This window comes from Centrocercus urophasianus, unplaced genomic scaffold (genome assembly GCF_019232065.1).
Source record: "Centrocercus urophasianus isolate 14NV4802_14NV808 unplaced genomic scaffold, USGS_Curo_1.0 seq_19, whole genome shotgun sequence".
NCBI lineage: Eukaryota > Metazoa > Chordata > Aves > Galliformes > Phasianidae > Centrocercus > Centrocercus urophasianus.
This window is the reverse complement of record NW_024884744.1, coordinates 1,475,788-1,496,386: the sequence shown is the minus strand read 5'-3', so window position 1 is coordinate 1,496,386 and position 20,599 is coordinate 1,475,788. Positions and strand designations below refer to the sequence as shown.

Below are 20,599 nucleotides of genomic sequence, written 5' to 3'. Positions count from 1 at the left end.
ACAGTATTTCATTTCCTCCCTGTCCTAGAGGGAGATGCAGCAACTCAGCAGCAGAGGAGCACAGATTCACCTTTGGATTCTCAAAGAGATGCTTCCTTACATATTTCTCAGGGGAAAACAGAAATCACACTTGTTTAAAAACACATCTTAACTACCACCAAGGGCAAGAACACAACACAAACCAGGTAAGAGTAATACATGTGCAGCATCCGTTTAAAGCTTTTATTAAAAAAGACCCAGAATGCACAATACAAGCAGAATCAACCGAATTTACATTATCTGTTTTCACAGCTGATAGCATTTGGCTCTCTAAGGGAGCACAAAAAGCACCAACAGAAGTTACCAGAGGTCAGGGTACCACTTCCCTTCTGCAATAACCTCAGCGTAGCTCAGACTGTCACTCTGTTTTCCAAGACTGTTCTTTGGAATACATGACTATTAATCTAAGTGCTCCTGGCTTAGTGTTTCAGCCAGATTGCCTTTGTCTCCCAGGAATGTAAACCTCCACTGAGAAGTATCTGTAAAAACAAAACTACCAAAGAAACAAGCAAACCCTTAGAAGTGACTTTCAGACCTGTTCAAAACACTGCAGGCAAAAAAAAAAACCAAACCAAAAACCAACAGTATATGGATATAATGTAACATTTTTATTATAATAAAATACTTTCTCTGCAGTCAACCAACCTGCAGAACTCTGCTGAGCACCAAGGCACACAAAACTCCCTGAAGGCAGCCAACCAGAGCTCACTCACCCCTGTGCACCTGGTGCTCTGCTCCTAGAGCAGCTCCTTGCTCAGTGCAACCTGTGCTCAAGAAAGCCAGATGCTCCTGCCTTTAAAGGAGGATTAGTGCTTAGGAACTTATGTCTACATACATAAGTGAGGTGTCATGGTTAACAAAAAGAAAACAATACTGGAAATGCACTCTGCTGGAGTTAGTGGGAACTAGCTCTGCTCAGGAGCAAGCTTTCCACAGAAACTGCAGGAAGAGCAGAACCTTCACATTGAAATGCAACCACTTTTTCCAGAGTGCCAAAACTCAGTTCTTACATTTAACTCCTCCCATGTTTCTTAGTTGCAACCTCTGAAGTAGATCAAGCTTCACATTAACCCTGACTTACATGAAGTTACTGCTAAGCCTATGACCTAGTACGAAGTTCCAGGGCTTGTACTTTTTGAATGGTAGCATTAGAAGTGCGTAGCTTAACTTCCTCAGAAATATTTACTTGGGCCAAAACAGAAGAGGCAGCCTTTCCTCACCTTTTCTATAAGAAAAATGAAACACTGTTTGCAATATGGCAATAAAGTTGTCCAACTTGAGAGGCTAAATATTCCATGCTTACACCACAACTCATTTCACAGCAACATGATTACTATAGGAAAGCTTCTATGTTTCAGCCACGGTTGCATACTAAGAAATCAGTCTTTGCTGCTGGTTTGAGCTACTCACTGAGGACTTAAGGATGGTTTAGCATGTAGTTCATGTGTTCAAGTGAACAGCCAGACGATTCTTCCTCAGTATCTGTGTGTTATTTACCTCAAGGTGCAGAAAGGAACTTAAGCCACATACTTTTAAAATGAGATCTATGCTTGCAGAAAAACGTGGTGTATCGTTCTGCCTTCGCTGCAATAGTTCTCAGTACAGGAAATCAAGTTTTGTCTACAGGAACATCAACGTATTTCTGCTCTTGCAAGTGGGGCAAGATGCTATTTCAACACGCTTCTGTGTGCCATTGTCGATAAATAGGAAGAGTAATTATCTGGCAGCTGCAAAAAAATAACATTTAAAAAACATGCATCACAATGAGCGTGCTCCTCAGCTTACTTGGTCTGATTCATCTCCATTTTCCTCATTACATTTTTAACTACCATCAGTGAGACCACTTCTGAGAACAAACACCCATTTAACACTTCACTCAGAGGTTAAGGTGTTGGCTGTTTGGAACAATAAGCCAAGTTCTTAAAGCAGACATTTTAGTCTCTATTTATTACTGTTAGGAGCCCTACTTTGTTACTAATACCTGAGCGCCTAGTCTGGAGAGGTATTTATTCCTTAAACTAAAGTCATCATCTTTTGGCTGTAATTTAGCCAAGTCATCTTCATTCTGACGTCTGAGCCTCTCTTGTTCTTCTGCTCTGGAAAAGAAAACTCATTTAAGAAACTTGCACTGAGGAGTGCAAACCCAGCAACTCTATCTTATATGGCAGTTTTATTTCTTACAGCTAAAAATACCTTCAAAGTTCGCAGATGAATTTGGAGCTTTAGACTAAAATAAAGCTGTGAATGGATTACATTTATCCACTGTAAAGAAAGAGAGAGGCTATTTTCTGCAGTTTCCTTTTATTTACCTTGCAAGACTTCAGTAGGAAGAGAAATCTTCGTTCCCACAGATAACAATGTGCCCAACGAGCATTTGTAACACAACTTAACAACCCTTTATTAAACAAACTTTCACTCCTTAAATATAAGCTTACAATACAAAAGCATCAACAGTCAAAAATGCAATTAAAAGACCGCTCAGCAGCCTTCAGAGTTAATAGCAACTTCCTACAAAAGAGTCAATATTTGATCAGAACCCTGCCAGTCATTTTCCATGCAATTCTTAGAGGGAAACAGGACTGAGCAAAGCTCTGAACATGTTTAGCTTAGAACAGTGGTTTGCATTAAGACAGTGACAAAGGCAGTGACAGTGAGCCATTTCTAAGCTCTGGAAGGCAGTGAACCTTATTCTAGTACATAAAACGCTGCTAGGAAATCTCCACCCACACCACCATGGCTCAGCACTGCACACAGAAGACACTTTAGGCTTTATTTTGAGATGAACACATTTGTCCTGGGCTGCAGGTGCCCTCTCCCATGAGGCAGCTTCCACAGTGAGAAAGGCTGTAAACCAACTTGTTCAAGCGTTAAGAGATGATGTGGCATTAGTTAAAAGTGGTTACAAAGCATAAAAATTCAACCATTTACTGAAAAATCACCAGCACCAAAACAAATCTTTTTTTTTTCTCTCTCCAAAAGAACTATTGTCCAGTGTTGATCAAACTAAGTAACACTACAATTCTTCAAGTTGACATGATGCTCCCCATCAAATGCTCCCCACTTCTGGATATTTGCTATTCAAATTTCTTTTCTGCAAGAAACATTGTGATAAAAATTACTGAAAACATTGCCCTAAGGCAGTATATAACCCACAGCACACTCCAAGACAAAGCCTCTGCACACAGTGAATAGTGATGGGTTACACACGTGGTCCAGGCAGGCTGAAAATCAGCTCTGTTTGGACACAGATTTCCTCTCCTCAGAGTACACAGCAGTTTTTCACAACTGTTGTATCTGTTTTAAGGACTGGGTGTTTGGCTCACAGGTGACACTCATCACAACTAAACTTGCCTGATCACCAGGCAAGGTTGATGATGAGGTTTTAATTTCCTTCAGTTTTCCTCAAGGTTGATGTACACCACAAAGGAGGTGGAGAATCAAGACAACGTTACATTCCATCACAAGTCATCCAGCAAGATTTTGTTGACAGTTAGGGTTTCATTTCCTTACTTTTAAATTGAGTGTAGACTACATAATTACATAATTATTTTAGAGAAATCTCTGAAGTCACACAAATAAAACGGGTCTCATTATCAAAGCATTTATCTGTAAAGAATTTATATGCGTGTGTTTTGCACAGTACCTGCAAGTGAAATGTTTTTGCCAACTAGAAGGGAAAGCATTTCAGCATTACATGCAAACAGGCTTCAAAAACCTGAAGAATAGGGACCCCATTTTTAACCCTGATACGCCATGTAAGAGTGTTCCTTTTATAGTAAGCAATGCAAACTTTTCAGAGATATGCTTGAATTCTGCTTGGCTGGAAGGCAGTTGAAATTCATAAAGAGGAATAGTAAGAAGTGCCAGGAAAGGAGGAGACAAGGTTAATTATGATTTCCTCTGTATACAGGAGACAGGAATAAGAAATCCTACTACTATCTTGTAGGAAAAAAAGTGACTTCTCATACAAATGGCAGACCTACAGCAGTAGGTATGTGCAGACACTAATTAATTAATTACTTTAGGTTAAACAATTTCTAAAGGACGCTGGTTTTTATACTTACTCATTTGCAGCTACTTTTTGCAGTTTTTCTCTTTTCTTTGCTGACCAGTTAAGATCACCACCTGCAACAGAAATAACACCTACTGTGAAACTCCAAAACTGATATCCTATCTCATTACTTAAGGAAAGAGTACAGTAGTTGTACAAAAAACAAAAATTGTTACAAAGAAAAAAAAAACAACTCCCTCACAATCATACAAGCAAGCAAAATCAGGAACCAAACTAGGACCTCAAACTTGAGCCATGTCTTTGCTGAGTAACAAGTTTCTTCACAACTCATCACAGTACCCTGTAAGATTAGAGGAAGTGAAAGCAGCTTGGAAAGAAACGAACGCTCTCCTCTCGATCTTTCAGGAAGAAACTAAGAAAGTAAGAACATTGCTACGTGAAGGAAAGCATATTGGCAGCATATTGATACATAACAATCAAGTATGTTATGCACAAGCAGTTTGGAAAAAAGCTACTTTAATCCATAGAATGTCCTACATGTTCAACTTAGCTGAAGAGGCAGGTGCTGTGTCCTGCTGATTAGGTTTGACACCACAGCAAGGCCCAGTGAATTACACACTACAGCACCAAGGAAAAATTCATGATGAGGACAAGCCCTATCCAGGAGATACCACCAAATCCTCCCACTGCAGCAGACACCCACCTGCATTCCACTACCTGTAAGCAGCTCAGCATAGCAACTCCAAGCATTATGATGAAATCACAGGAATCAAGAGAAGCTAAAAACCACCTGACTCACCTGTTAGGTGATTCACAAAATACAGCATGACTACAGCTACCAGTGACACTAAGAAAAAACAAAAGGTTAAGCTGTTAGTACCTTTACCACAATGACATAAAACCAGCTTAACATCCAACCAGCAACAATTAAGATTTCTTGTGACAGCTTTAATTATTATCAGCAGCATCTCCATCAGTTCTGAGAACCCCCCTGTGCCCACAAGTAGCAATATAACTCAAAATGATTTATCTACATTAATAAGGACCCTCATACAAACGTAACCTTGAAGAATTTAACTCATCAACACTTTTAATCACGCCTCATTTTTACCAGACATTTCAACTACTTACACTAAAATGCTTCAGGAGGAAAAAAAAAAAATAACTAAAAGCACAAAACATGACACTACTTATCAGTTACTTTCCACAGTGCCTCAGCTGAAATGTCTGTAGATGTCTACCCAGCTGCACAGTAAGAAAGCAGTTAGTAGCATTTTACAGGAAACATTCAGGGAGGCAAGAAGAGTTTCCTGAATGTACAGAACATTACTTTCAGTGTGTTTGCTACTTACAGGAAACACAAGCACTGAAGAAGACTTCAAGAAACAGGTATCCTCTTGTGTCCAGAATCATCCCAGCTGCTATAGAAATAATTGCCAGACCAAGATTCTGGATAGACTGCATACTAACATAAACAAAGGATTACCACTGTGTAGAAAGTTTCTGAAGAACAAACTATTTTATTTTTATTGCAACAATAAGATGAACTTCTCTCCATATTCTAGATGGTAGTCATTAATCTGCACTTCTGCAGATATCACTATTGCATAGTGATCTACTGCACACATCCTGAAACTACAGGAGACTTCCTCCTAGAAACAGTAACCATTAACGTATCACAACTACTTCACATCAAGTGGTTCTACAGTGTGAGGATGTAAGTCAGCATAACTGACAGATGGAAGTACTCACAAGCCATAAGCAGTTCCCAGCTGATGTTCTGGAACAACAAAGGCCACCATGGGCCACAGGGCACAGGCAAGCAAGGAGTATGCAACTCCCAGTAAGCACTGAGAAATAAATGAGTAGAGAGACGCTGGATGAGGTGCATTTTTGCTATTAAAAAGCCACAGACAGCTCACATGAGTTTAGCTTCTGTTATGCTGTTTTCCTTTACCAGCATCTTTGGTTTTAAATCCATTTGCATGCTGTATATCCTTATGAAATCAGGAACATTACAGTAAGTTTTAAGACTACCTAAGCAGTCAGAAGACGTGGGTAAACTTCTGCAGAATAATTCATCAGCAGCTCAATTTCTTATTTTGTCACATTCAACTATCAAGGTCTACTTGAAAAATTGGTTACCATTGCAATCCAGGGGTTCCAGAAAGTGAAAGCCAACATAATATGAGAAGCAAGCGTCGTTACTACAGCACACAAAACCCAGATGATATTCTTTCCAATTTTATCCACCAGGATTCCAAAGACAGGAGACATGGGGGCCGATATAATGTACACAACACTGCAGAAGAGTGAAAAACGGGAATTTCCCTTTCAACTTGTGAAACCATAAAAAAAAAATACATTTAAAATAAAGATTCCAGAACTCAAGTGTCTGAGGGCATGAAAGTGTTTCCATCACGGATGAGAAATAGCAACGTACTTGGAGCTCTTGGAATCATGCCACAAGGGCTTTCTGCTTTGCCACATCACCAATTTGTCTTCAAACTTGTACAGCTTTGTTTACTTAGTGTTGTTATCTTGTTTCCACCACCTCTAAAGCAAATTGCCAGATACCACAGTAACACCCTTCAGACAGAACTTCCTCTTTCAGATTAACATCATCTCCTCAACTGGAACACGCAACAAAGTAAAACCTCCATCATGCCATATGAACACCATCCACTGAAGAGCAAACTGCTTACATCAGCAGATCCCAAGCAGTCAGAGCCCACAGATATGTATTTAACCCTTAAATCACAGCAGTAGTACATTTACTCCTTTAACCAACTGAAACATACCTGTTAATTGCACTTGCTTCTTGAGATGAGAATTGGAATTTTTCAATGAAGAAGACCCTGAAGATACCAAAAAAAAACACCACCAAACAAGTTCAGAAGTAGGCAAACATAAATGAAGTAAAAGGATAAATTAAGCTAGACAAAGTACAAACAATAAACTAGTTTACATACAAGTTGTAAATACAGCATTAACCAGCAAACATCTCAAAGCAGATCCTCCTTTAGGAGGCTGTAACGAGTTGACAGATTTTGGACAAAGAACCATTTGAAGCAAACACACAAAATATATAACAACACATAAAGCAGCAATCAGATATTAGTAATGAGCTTTGGATTACATGCAAAAAGTAGGGAAAAAAAAACAGGTATCTACATTATTTGGAGAGATTTTAACAGTCTCAAACTCTCATCTCACAACATAAAGCACGTGTGGAGCTCACAAGGTCTGTTCCTAATTCCAAGAACATAAGAAATCTCTTTATTGCTTAATTAGAACAAGTCGCGTGGTTTAGAAGAAAATTACACAGAAATGCTTCAAGTTTCACCTTGATACATAAAGCACAGTAACAAAAGAGCTTCAGTCCAACACTGTAACCATGTTTGAGCCCCACTCACAGCCAATGAATACTGATGGAATCCTGTATGACGGCTGTTCATGGCCTTGTGCACAATGTTTTAGATCTAAATCACGTTTTAATCTGAGAATGGAACGTGTCTGATGCCTTTGAGCTCTTACAGCTCAGCCCACACTAACAAACAGGATTTAACAGAGATCTCAACAGAAAAGAAAGCTGTAAGATTGTGATTATTTCTGTCACAAGTGCAGCAAGAAGTGCCACACACACAAAAAAAAAAGAGAAAATAGCACAGATTTGCTAAGAGACCAGTGTGATTCTACATCCGGAGTTTTTAAATATTAGCCAGCACCTCTTCCTTGATAAATAGCACTGTAGCTAGTTAAACCTTGGCCAAATTCAAAGGCAAAACTATGCTGTGTGAGACACTTACTTTCCAAGTCCAATGAAAGGAAAGACTGCTGCGTAATAGCAGACACATATCACAAATATCAGCCACAGCGACAAGGAGAAGTTCTTCACATCAGTCAGCTTGATCACTTCACCTGCAGAGGAAGCAAGAGAACACTTTTCAGCCACCACAAACACACCTGAAATTCATCCACACTGAATAAATATTAGGGTGACCAAGAGTCACTACTAAAGCATTATAATCCTGCCACTATGCTGCTCTTGGATGAAGTTTGCATAGTGAGCATCAGCACAGGGTATACAAGTCCTACATCAACACAGCCTAAGTCAAGAAACTCATCTCCCACGTTAACATGAGTGTGTAAGTTCTCTACAGCTTCTAATACTCCTGTGGAGAACTGAATTAAATACAAACCACTTTCTTTCAAGGAAATGTTTAATCAGCTTGTGAAAGCTGTGCCTGAAACTTTGTGTTATGTTTTAATCAGGCTCTCGATTTTTGTTTTTTAATTGCCTAAGTCTTCCCACTCAAAAAACTCAGAACACCACAAGGAGACAGCTGCATATTTTTGCACACCTGTTGAAGGAAATAAAACCAATCCCAACAGAGTTCCAGTGGAACAGCACACACCAAAGTGAAATGAACTGCAAGGCTCCTAACAAGCTCAATAAAAAAGGCATTGACAAATTGAGTGACTGCTGTACAATGAAAGAATAAATTCCAAGGCATGTTTATAGCACACCACTCACCTGTTTTTCCCTGCTCTTTACAAAGGAGCTTCTCTGCTCTCTTGTCCAGATAAGCAAGGATTAGGGCACAGGCCAGTGAAAAGAGACAAGTTATACCACCTGCAAGAAGGTAACACGACACGTTCAGATGTACACCAAGCAATAATCTGGCTTTTAGATGAACTTTTAGAGAGGCATACCTCTACACATCTAATGCAAATTCAGTCCTTGAACATCAGTTTAAGACTCAAACTGTACAACGGGGAGAAGGTACAGGCATTGAAGTCTACCAGATGAGACACCTGCCTTACAGCAGTACTAACACGATTCTATTTAGTCTGCAAATATTACCACGGCTCCCACTCAGCACAGCTCAGCTGCTAGCTGTACCTTGCAATAAAAGAAACAAAGCCAAGGCCCCGTTACCAACACCAAAGTGTTAAACCTCATGCTCTGAAGGGAAGGAACACTGTTTCAAAGGCAGCTGCAGTTCCCTTTCTGAGCGTCAGGCTGCTACATTTTTTCAAGTCTGTCCTTTACTCCAAGTACATCAAATATTTCATAGCTGTAAGACACACACTTCAATTTGGCAGCCACAGAGATCAAGCAGCATTTTGCAGTAGGCACACTCTCCATAAGCACATGATTAGCCACTGTTACAAAAAGCACTCAAATCGCTCTTCCCAGTCCCAACTCCATCTTTCCCACTTTCCAGATAGCAAGAATTCATTAACATATGAACAGAGCTTGAATTCAGAAACCTAAAATACCAGGTGACAACAGCTCAAAAATATTACAAACCTATCAGGAGAGCTAATCCAAGAGTAGTGTGACCAGTATGCCTCAGAAGATCCTGAACTCGTGAGTATATCCATCCCATGATATTCATGTTCACTGTGCTTCCCTGGGCAAAAGAAACCGACGTAAAGAAAAATATTTTCCACAACTACCTGAATCCATAGCACAGCACACCAGTTAGGAGGGCCCTAACAGGACAGGCACGTCTCCACTCGCTGCATTCAGAGTGACTCTACGAACCAAACAGCACAGCTGAGATGCAGCAGGCAGTTCTGCCTCTGTCCCACTCAGGAACTGATGCTAAACCACACCAGCCTTCTGAAGACATGTGGCAGGTTGTAAGAAACCTTACTAATTCATCTCCTTTTGTATCCGCTCTTTATCTACCAACCACAAATCTTCAAACATTTGGAATTCACATTTCACATCCATTTTTACCTAATATTTCCAAGGAAGCATTAGAAATGCTGTTTTTTTACTAGTCTGACTGCCAAGACAAGCTGTACACCTTAAAGTCTATGAATTAAAGCCATAGAGTTTTAAACTTACAATTCTGGCCATGCTCAGCTGTAATCCAAACACAAGATTTAACTCCTTGCCTTTAAACCAGCTGACTGCATACGTGTTTTGTGCCACTGCTAAGGATTCACCACCTATTCTAAAAAACAAAAACAAAGAAGGTACAAAACAATACTTTAACTGCAACAGAAGAGTAACAAGAAAACATCCCACCACTTGCTGGTGATATTAAGATACAGTATTTCAGATTAATTCCTCTAGGAACAGGTAAACCTAACACAAATACACAAAGAGGCAGAAGTCCTACAGACAAGTAGGTAAGAACTTCAGGTAAGAACTGCAGTGTCTTAAGCCTTAAGAGTACAAGGTATCTGATTATAATTGCCTTAACAGAAGTTAAGCTGGTGGGCAGCAGCTTCTCATTTCTCTTTTGCGTAGGTAAAAACCTTGAAGAGTCAGTCAAGTGCAGCTGCTGAGCAGTTCCACAATTTCTGAATTCAATAATACTGAGAAGCTCTATTTATTTTCTAATTTTACATGCAAATATGAACCTGACTAAACTTTATGCACACCTTGACTTTAGAGGTGCTCCAACATTCAAACTTTAGTCTGAGTGCAAGAGCAGCAGCAGATTTTGAGGGCACAGAAAGCTGGTCAGGACCTTAGAGGGTACATAGGACACACTTCCAGACTTACCCAAATATAAATCTGCCCACTTCCATCAGCCAAAAGGCATTAAGTAGTGCACCCAAGGCAAAAATCACCTGTCAGAAAAGCATTTAAGAAAAACTATCATTTTCTAGCTAGAGGAGGAAACAAACGAGAACCATCTCAAAACACAAATTATTTTCCCCTCAGAGTCCTGAAAAAACACTTCATATCCTGTAGAGGCTTTTCCCCTAACCCTCCTACCCTACCCAAACATACCCACAGATAATTTCACATCAAACAAATAAAATATTTGTTTCCTTTCCATTGTTATTTCACTCATTCATAGTCCTCTGTTCCCAGGCATCCCCCATACAATTCAGACTTCTATTTCAATTCTCTTCACCTGAGACACACACTACGATCAAAGAAGCCTTCTGAGTTTTCTTTCCCACCTCACTCCCAGCAGAGCAGCTACAGATAACATCCTTCACCCTCTCATTTCCACTTACCTGCCCAACGCAAACAAAGATGCTGAATATTACAGTGCCCAACCTGTAAGGAAAAGAAAACAGCTTAATCAGAGATATTTTTTTCCCCTGTACAATACAATATTGAATCTACAGCAAAGCAAAAGTGTAAAATGATACCCAATAGAAGTTCTCAGTAATAAATGCCACAGCTTGACAGCTATACTAAAAAGATGGCACAGATTAGCATTTTTGAAGCTACTTTACTGAAAAAATCTGGTCGTGCCAGTGGAAATTGCAGAAAGAACTATGCTATTGAGTGTGGAATTCCACATGCTCTTAATTCTACCTACCAGTGAATACAGAAAACAGTAAGATCTCACTTACCGTATTCCAAAGACTCTGTCAATTAGAAAACCTCCAAAGAAGCAAAGAACCACATTGGGCCAGGAATACCAGGCATAGAGTGCCATGAACTGTGCTGTGTTCACCTTCATATCCTACAGAAAGGAAATTTGAAGGAAAAAAAATAAACTGAATTAATTTTGAGGACACAGAAAAAGCATCCAAGTGCTTAGAAATAAGCATGCTTTCTGACCAGAAAACACAGGGCACAATTTGATGACTGTATCTGTTGGAAGCCGACGTTTCAGAACAAACTGCTTTAACACAACAGGTGGGGTTTTCTCAGGGACACGCAGAGGGACACCACTCCACTCCCCATTGGAACACTCCATATCTCCTGCAAGGGTCGATTCCACTCTTTTAACCCTTCACACCCACATTCCAGAATTACGCACCGATAGAATCGTCGCAGAACCCCAGCCTTAAACAAAGCAGCCCCCGCTCCGGGCAGCACCGCCCTCTGAGAACAGAACCCCCTCCCACCACCCGACCCAGCCCGAGCTCGGCCTCCCGGGCAGTGACTCACCCCTTGAACTTGCGTCTGGAGCGCGGCCGGGTTGTCGTAGCAAAAGCAGCTGCCTGCAAGAAGAAGGGCAGGGAGGCCTCAGGGCACCGCGCACCCCGCGGCCTCTCCTCACGGAGGACCCCGCCCGCCGCCACGCACCGAAGCCGAGGAAGCACATGAGTGCGAGGACGATTAGGCGGTGCGGGAGGCGGCTCGGGTCACACACGGCGGGCAGGGCGCGGGGGGGGGGCCGCGGAGTCGCCGTCACCGCCATCGGGGCCCAGCAGGGCCCGCTCCTCCTCCGCCATGGTTCCGCCGTCACCTGGGCGAAGCCACGTGACCGCGCGTCACGTGACCGGCGCGGCCCACAATGCGCCGCGGCTGCCATAGCAACGGGTGGGCCGGTGCGGCCTGCTGGGCCTTCTGGCGGCGCGGAGGAGTCTTTTTTAGGCCAAATTGCGCCTAAAAAGTGACCTGAGACCCTCAGACAGGAACTTCAAACTCCTGGGCGGCAAGCAGTGTAGCTTGTGAGGCCCTGTGCCTCTCCTGCCTTCTGGACGGGGGAAGATTTGTCCTTTAATTGTGTCCTTTTGTGCATTCTAAGAGGCCCCGCTTATTCTACCACCTTTTCCATCGTGTTTTCCTGAGTCTCTGTTGCCCCTGAAGGCATCACAAATCCTGCCCTGCACAAAGCATGCCAGGATATCAGCTGCGCAGAACAGCCCTGGCATTCAGCAATGATAAAACAAGCACACATCTGGATGGGCGTCATTTCAGTCACTTGCACACTGCCTGCTTCTCTACACAGAAATGTTTTAATGGCAGGCCTAGCAGAAGCACATCAGTGCTCATCTGTCACGTATTACCTGACCTGCTGCGAACCCAGAGTTTCCCTTTCCAGTATTCTGCCATTAATTTCATCAGTAGCCATGCAAGCAAACCAAAGTAACTCTTAAAAACACACTGGCATAACATCAGACTGCTGCTGAGAATAAATTGTTTGCATTCCACTCAGTATGTGCCTTTTAACAGCTAGATGTGTGCCAAAACACAGCTGTGTTACCAAACACCTGCCTTTCTGGAAAAGAGAAATTATTGGGTCACACTCTCAGCCTCCCAAACTGGTTCGGATTCCCTTAAAGCAATGCAACTCTTTCAGTTCATTCCTGTCCCCACATCATGGGCTTAAACTGTGTGTCATTGCAAAAGCGCTGTTCCACGACCTCCATTTTGTAGCCGCTGGAGGGAGTTGGAGGGCAACTTGTGGGCTTCAGGGGCACAGTGAACGTTGGACAGTTCACAGACACGGACAAAAGAGAGCTTTGAACAGCAAGAAGGTTCCCAGTGAAAATCTGTGCACAGAATGAAGATGTGTTCTTGCTCCCAGCTAACAAGCCCAATTATTTCAGGAAGCCAACTCCACATCACCCAGCGCTTTTTTAGTTCTCTCTGATCCATGGAAAAGGTTTTTTGGTTGTGTAAATACTCTAGTTTTCCTCCAGGACACAAGGGTGGCTGTTGTGAAAGCCTGAAGTTCCCAAACTGCTCTCCCATCGCAACTCTCAGACAGAAAATGAGAAAAACCTCAGGAGAGCACTGCCCCATCACCAGAGGGAACAATTGGAGCTGCAGCTGTGCTGATTAGCAAGCACAGAGCCAAAATCAACAGAACCAGCTTCCCTGGGGGCCATGGCTGCTTCCCCAGGACCTCCTGCCCCATTTTGAGCACCATATGAACCGCAGGAATGTCTGAGACATTGCAGTGTTGGTCAAAGGAAACTCTCAGAAATAACAAATGAGCTGCACGGTCTATTCCATAAAATGATGGACACCAATTCAAAGCTGGCGTACTCACAAAATTAAATGTAAAACATCTGTAGAGTGACAGAACATTACCATCAAAAAGATATCATCAAAAAGATATTATTTTCCCCGTTACTGTTTTTAAATGTTGCTTCAGAAGGCACATTAAATAGAGGGAAGTAGTCGTTAAAGCTGAAAGAGAAGCAACCTTCACACACACAGAGGTGCCACTGTAATGCTTTGTCATTGCCTTAAGTCAAAATATTTTGATTCTACTGTTTAAACTATTAAAATGTCACATCAACATCAAATCAATTCCATGTGTATCTCACGGGCTGTGACATGATACCAGCACTCTGACTGCAGGATCCATCAGAAAATGTCTCCTGTAACTGTTGATCAATTGTATCGCCAAGGATATCTACAAGATCTAGAAAAACAGATTTTAGATTTTATCTCCTAAAGTTCAAAAGGGATCTCCAGCCCATAACTAAAATAACAGGCAAAAACTCATGCCAAGTAAACATACTAAACTGCAATTGGTGATTTAGGGTGACATTATTACTGCCGAGCTATGTACAACCATGTGAAGAGTGGAAGTGAAGAGCTCTCAGAGGCTGAGGTTATCCTGTACACAGCCTTTGTTTGTTTGACCTCAATTAATCAAACATTACGCATACAAAATTCCTATAATCTTCAGATGTGACTGTGGGTCAGAATTTCTTCCCTGATACGTCGTTGCAGTTTTTCTTGTTAAAGAGCAAAAAATACACAGTGTTCTTAAGAGCTTCTGACAACTGTGGCAGATTGTTTCAGCCAAGTACTATGACAAAGTATTCCAGGAAAAGAGAGTGCTCAGGGAAGAACATCGTCCTCACTTTCTGCTAACTGAGCAGTAGGGCCTTAACACTGCTTTCCCATATTCCTGCCCCATTTAAGCTTAGGGAAATCTTTATAGCATAGTCTTAAGTTTTCCTTACCATAGGAATTGTGATGTGTCACTGTTCAGTCAATATGTAACAGCAACGTTACAGGACAGAGTATCCTTCCTTTTCCTGTTAAAACAGGGAGACAGAAGTTTAGTTCAGAGCACATCACACTCCAAAGACTGAATTTTTTTTTTCAGTAATCTCTAGTTTTGTTATTTATACAAAGGCATCCTGGATTTACTTTTTTTTTTTTTTTTTTTTTTTCCTCTTCCAATTTTAAATAATTACCCAAATTAGCTGTGTTATGCTGAAAACTTGAAGTTCAATATTTCTTGCTGTATCATGCTTTTTCTTGTCCCCTGTTCCATCTGCTTTTGGATACAGGGGCTCTATCTGAATACAATTATTCCACAATTTCTTAAGTGTTAAAGTCCCACTCTACCAATGAAGCCTATGTCACCTTTCCTTTACGACACCAATATTGCCTCTCTCATGTTCTATCACTATCATAAAAGCCTGCACAGATGGAATGATGAAAATAAATTGCTTTAAAAGCTACCTAAATCATTTAAAATTTATTACTTACTTCATTATTCTTAAGCAGGTTCCACCAAGTATAATTGATTCAATATCAAAATAGTAAGTGTAATGGTAGGAGAATTCTTCCCATGGTGCACAGCCATGGCAGATTCCAGCACAACAGTGGATATCTGTGCTTTCATTCATCCTTGAGGGAAATTGTACAAACCTGAAACACAAGCAATTTTACAGTATTTATTTTCAAATATGTCAGATGGTTTTTCATGCTATTTTCATTCCTGAGTGCTTATTTTCATACTAAACAAGATGCATTTGTTCTCTATCTTGCTTGGTAAAACATAGAATTCTTTACAGTAAAGTAAAAATTACTGTATCTGGAATATTTAACAGGACAAGGTGAGTATTTTTCTGTTTGCTGCTACATAATATTACCATGCCACCCCTTTATTCCCATTCAGACTTCACCTTGGATGTGACCTTGCTGAGGCTGAAGTGCAGTGTGGCTGTAATGTGCAGCGTGAGCTCAGCCTAAGACGATTCTTAAATGCACTGCTGGTGAGAGTTTATGCCACAAATAAATGCAGTAGATTACTCTTAAACTCATACTTTAGAATGTTTATTACAGATGCAATTTCTGTCTTAACATAAATCAAAGTGCTTAAAGTGCCATATGATACCAAATGTTTAGTTTAACAGCATAAAATAGAGCAAAAACTGTATACAGTACTTTATAGATGCTATAAAATTCTTGTACTTGTGGCCTCACCTCTTTGCATTGCTCAGATCAATCAAGTTTGCTGAATGCTGTGGATAGTAAATACTCACGTGAACCAACGATTAGCTTTCAGAGTTTGGTTCTTCTAAGCTATTACTGTCTTCAGTAAAAATACTGACCAAATTACAAAGCGGGGACTGTATTCACCATGACTGAATTTACTTCACCATCATTAGGCTATTAGGCATTCTCTGAAAAAAGTTCTTCTGCTTTGCCCCAAACTTGTATTAGCAACCTGTTATATAAGATCTGTCACACACAGGCATATAAACACTTTAAAATCACTTTGTGCATTAAGGAATGTGTTATTATAAAGCTCCCTGTGTCCCGTGCTCTTCCTGCCTCACTCAAAAATTGTTGGACCCATGTACGATCTCCTTAAGTCATGTCTAATTTCTGTAAACTCTTTTACATCAGAGAAAGCTGAAAAAAGGCTGAGGAAGCATTTCTGAACCACAAGTCTATGGGAGACCGAAGATTTTGGCCTGAGAAACTTCCCAGAGTTCAACAAAACAACTCTGCCAAAGCAAACACCTCCTCCCTGTCAGCTGAGTCAGACCACAGAACCGCATGTTGCGCCTTCATTGCTCTTCTTTCTGAGTAAAAACATCAAGGAAGACTGCTCTCCATATTTCCCCAAATTATTTTAAGGCTCTAGATATCTCCTAAGGGAAGTGGATATCGAGCCGTATCTCCAACAGCAAAATCTGCTCAGGTAATATGTAAGAAAAATGCCTGCAGTGAGAGCGTAAGAACACGTAACTCATGATGTGCTGCTTCCTTCAGCACTTTCCATCAGCTTTTTTTAGCATTACTGTCTGGATTCTTTGACCTGGGAAGGAGTCAAGATGCAAAACAAAACAAAGAAGCTGTTGTATTAGAGACTGGTCGACAGCTTAGAGCCTGCAGACGGGCAGAATAACTGTGCACCAAGGCTGTCACCAAGGCCCGACCATTCGCTCTTTGGAAACACAGACAGGGATGGGAGAAAGCAACTGCTTCCTGCTGACTCCATCGCAGGCCTTGCAGGCTGCCTCTCATAGCCCCATAAAAGTGTAATGCACACAGTTCACCCACAGATATTCTGAAGCTGATGTCTGTTATTACCACCACCCAGCAATTTGCCTAGCAGGCTGTGACACGCACAAAGCCACCAGCAAGAACCTCTTCTTTCTAACTGCAGCATCAATCCTCGTGGTTACCACACTGAGGTCTTTACTTTTCTCCCTTGTTAACTTATATTCCAAATGCAGACCTCCTTTCAAACTCCTTTCCCTTCCCCCACCAAGGGGGGGATATTTTATGAGTTTATGCACACCCAGCAGTTCCTCTTCAGGCACTTCCTCTGCCCTGAAGTAATTGAACTTTACTGGAGAGTTTCCAAGACAAGGGTAAGGTGTTTGTGGTTTTTTCCTTCTCTCCTTAGACTGCAGCCCAGAGCTGAGCAGAACTTCCCAAGCAAACAGCCTTGCTCCACGGCACCGTTGTTTCCTGAGCTTTGGGATTCACTCCTTTGCTGAATGTCTGATCCTGGGACTTGTTTGGAACTCCTCTTCCACTGTGCAGCCTCCTACCTGGGATCTGCTCATCTACATACAGTGCTCTGCAGAGAAAAGGCTCTTTCCTGATAACACCCTGGTAAGTATTGCCCCACTTCACACACTCCTATCCAGCAATTGTTATTCTAGGAGACACGCTGCTATCAATTTTTCACTTTCCTGACTGGTGGTCACTTCCCTTTTGTTCCAGAGCTCCAGTGTTTCCATGACTTCTTATTCCAACTGCAACACTTCTGGCAGGTGGCACAGCATCATTTGGTATTTTATCCACTCCAGGTGTTCCCAAAATTCAGTGTGAGTGCACAGACTGTTTGCAGAGCCCAGCAAAGACAAGTGTGATGTGGTTACATTCAGTAGTTTAGTAAAGAAAGGAATATTCTATACCTGTAGCTGACAGCATGTGTTAAGTATTCATACTGGATTGAAGCCTTTCCAAAATAAAAGCAGTAACATTCCAATAATTTTCAGTCCTTTCCACATACTCAGTTTTACCCCTGAAAGCACAAAACTTTGCTCTGTCTCATGATCCCAGGAAAGAGGCATTGTGAGAAATGTTGCAAGAAGCGAGTAGGACATTCAGCAAAAAAAAGAGAAAAAAGGCAAAAAAAAGCACACCTAATTGGCAGAGTTGCAAACCAGCAATTTATCTGTCTGAATACCTGGGAGAGGGAAGGAAAAAAATTCAGAAGCCAATAGTCAAGAATAAAATGAGGACCAGGCATTCTGCCGAAGCATTTGTTTAAGCGAGCAGCTGGAGGGGGGGCTGTAAAACACAGTTATCTGCTTTACTTCCTTCAAAAAGTGAATGAAAAATTATTCTGTGCAGCAAGAAAACTACTTGTACTATAGTGCAGAAAATATATTGTTTCCTTTAAAAGCATCTTACTCAACACTTGATTTCACATTTTCATTCCACAGAAATTACAATTCTGTGCATTTTTATATCTCTGAGTTCACCAGCTCACGGTTTCGAAGTATGAACAACTTCATAAATATTGCTCACAGCATTAGGAAAAAACCAGGCAGATTCATATTCTTCCACATAAGTACAGGTAGTATGGGTGACTAACTGAAATATCATAATCACACTTCCTGGCACTACGGAAACGACAGCACTGCTGTACACAGAAGTAACTGACACTGAGTAAATGTATGTTAAAGTTGACATCATCCCAAAGCATCAATGGCCAAAGGCCAAAGTTTCAATGAAGAGTCATTGTGGCTTTGTTAGCTTTGAAACATTTGATCTTAAGAGCTTTTGGTTCTCGTGACACCTACAGGATTTCCCGTGCTTCAAACTGTGTCGTGATGCCAGTGCACACCCCCAGCCAGGTGTCCTTCCCTGGCTCACAGAGGTAAGGGAAGTCATGCTGCACCTGTCACCCATTTGCTAACTGATGTGACCTACCTGCAGCAAAGCACATTTCTTCCACCTACAAAATGGGCTCTGGATGGTTCCTCTGGAAGGAAGAACTGAGTAAAATCTTCTTTGGAAATGGCCTTGCTTGAGCACAAGCACACAGGTGAAACAAAATGAATGCTTCTCGCTGGAAGTTATGCTTTGTTTGTATAACCTCACATTTTTGTCTTCATAGATGAACATCCGTTTAGGCAAAGCCTGAATCATGGCATCCTCTCAGCACCTTGCAGCAGGGCAACACAGTGACACGAGAAGGCTGCAGCCTCACCTCACCCTGCTGCATCATGAGATTCCCAGCAACGTTAACCTTTACCATAACTGGGCACACTTACCATGTTTTCACTTGAATGAGTAAGACAGATCACACCGTCCTGTGCTGGCTTTGGACATTTTTTGTGGACTTCATACATGCAGATATCCTCCAAAGCTATAACAAATCATTTGCTTTATCTTTCTTTAACAGAACCAAAGTCTCTGAAGAGAAAGAACTCAGGGAAGAGCTCACACCACCCAGCACCTGCACTTCTTTGTCTCTAGAACCATCCCAGTGGCTCCCATCAGCCCAGCCTGATGATGCCTGCAAGCTGCTGGAGTACTTCCCTCTCAGGTGCTCCATATATGAATGACTGCATGCTCCAGCTTCACCTTCCTTTCCTTCTCTGCTTGTGCATTCCACACCCTGCACAGAGGCTGGGTGAAATCAAGCTTACTTAAGAGGGTCCTTTGAATATCCACTGCTTCCCTAAGTGTTTTGTTTTCCCCACCTGTTCCTCTGTCTCTACTTCTTATATTCCTCCCCTCTTCAGCACAAGAGCCTCACAGTTTGATAACATTATCTTGTTAATTCATCCAATTGAAGCTTCAGGAATGCTTAAATAAGTTTGGAGGTTATTAAATAGATTCACAGAATTCTAAATACTCTTTCAGACACAGAGGAAATAAAGTTCTTCCCAGAAGAGAAACTTCTTGGAGTAATTCTATTGCAGCAAAACATGGGAAGGTTTTTTTAATGCTGAGTCCCACCACAAAAGGCTGACAACGATAATGGGACATCCTGCAGCACTTAGAGAGAGCTTGTCTCAGGAATAGCAGTTTTGAACCAAATCCTGCTCACACAACACCATGAGAAACACGCTTTTACTATGATTGCAGTCAAAAACCAAGGTTCTGCATCTGCACCATTAAGCGAAGCCATGGTCAAGAAGAAACTGAAAGGAAAAAATATGAAGTTTTCTTCTTTTCTCTTATCTGGAAAGCCATAGCAATTTAATTTTTGTTCTGGAAAACGTGAGAAGTCAGTTCATGTGACATATCTACAATGCAATCCACAACCACCAAGCATTCAAATAAAATACCACAATGCAGTGAACAGCCGTGACACTTCTTTCAAATATCTACCATCTAACAGCAAATGCCAAGTATACTGCCTTGTAAAACAATAGGGAACATAAAATGGAAAGAGAAAACTGAACTCAGGAAAAGGAACAGATAAAAATCCTGCTTTTGAGAATGAAGCCAAGTAATAACATCCCACCCTGGCCCCCGTACAGGATCGGGAGAGGTTGCTTCCCTTGGCAAACTGAGAAATCACACTTCTTCCAGCTTCTAGTTACACTCTAAACAATGAGTGCTTTGGGGCAGACTTTGTTTTTGAGAGCTCA

The 20,599-nt window shown here is 41.4% G+C and overlaps 1 protein-coding gene and 1 long non-coding RNA gene across 5 annotated transcripts; one reads left to right on the top strand and one right to left on the bottom strand.

Annotated features, from left to right (window-relative positions):
* Nucleotides 1–208: 208 nt before the first annotated feature.
* Nucleotides 209–15,367, bottom strand: MFSD1 (major facilitator superfamily domain containing 1). Of its 3 annotated transcripts, XM_042821089.1 has the most exons (18): nt 15,231–15,367; nt 14,696–14,770; nt 11,934–11,986; nt 11,390–11,502; nt 11,045–11,087; nt 10,581–10,648; nt 9,915–10,023; nt 9,369–9,471; nt 8,589–8,687; nt 7,861–7,972; nt 6,853–6,909; nt 6,197–6,353; nt 5,804–5,901; nt 5,404–5,516; nt 4,851–4,898; nt 4,104–4,164; nt 2,021–2,135; nt 209–1,766 (listed from the first exon to the last, which is right to left on the bottom strand). In XM_042821089.1, exons 4-18 carry the CDS (start codon nt 11,497–11,499, stop codon nt 1,707–1,709), a joined length of 1,353 nt encoding a protein of 450 aa, XP_042677023.1. In that variant the 5' UTR covers nt 11,500–11,502; nt 11,934–11,986; nt 14,696–14,770; nt 15,231–15,367; the 3' UTR covers nt 209–1,706. The 3 variants fall into 3 exon arrangements, with proteins under 3 accessions (XP_042677023.1, XP_042677021.1, XP_042677022.1); XM_042821087.1 differs by lacking the exons at nt 14,696–14,770; nt 15,231–15,367 and adding an exon at nt 12,072–12,179; XM_042821088.1 differs by lacking the exons at nt 209–1,766; nt 2,021–2,135; nt 14,696–14,770; nt 15,231–15,367 and adding exons at nt 2,324–3,130; nt 12,072–12,177.
* A 2,032-nt stretch (nt 15,368–17,399) lies between these two features.
* Nucleotides 17,400–20,130, top strand: LOC122161568. Of its 2 annotated transcripts, XR_006169212.1 has the most exons (5): nt 17,400–17,597; nt 17,709–17,812; nt 19,114–19,289; nt 19,402–19,545; nt 19,866–20,130. It is a non-coding gene; the product is annotated as an uncharacterized LOC122161568 (long non-coding RNA). The 2 variants fall into 2 exon arrangements; XR_006169213.1 differs by lacking the exon at nt 17,709–17,812.
* Nucleotides 20,131–20,599: the final 469 nt, after the last annotated feature.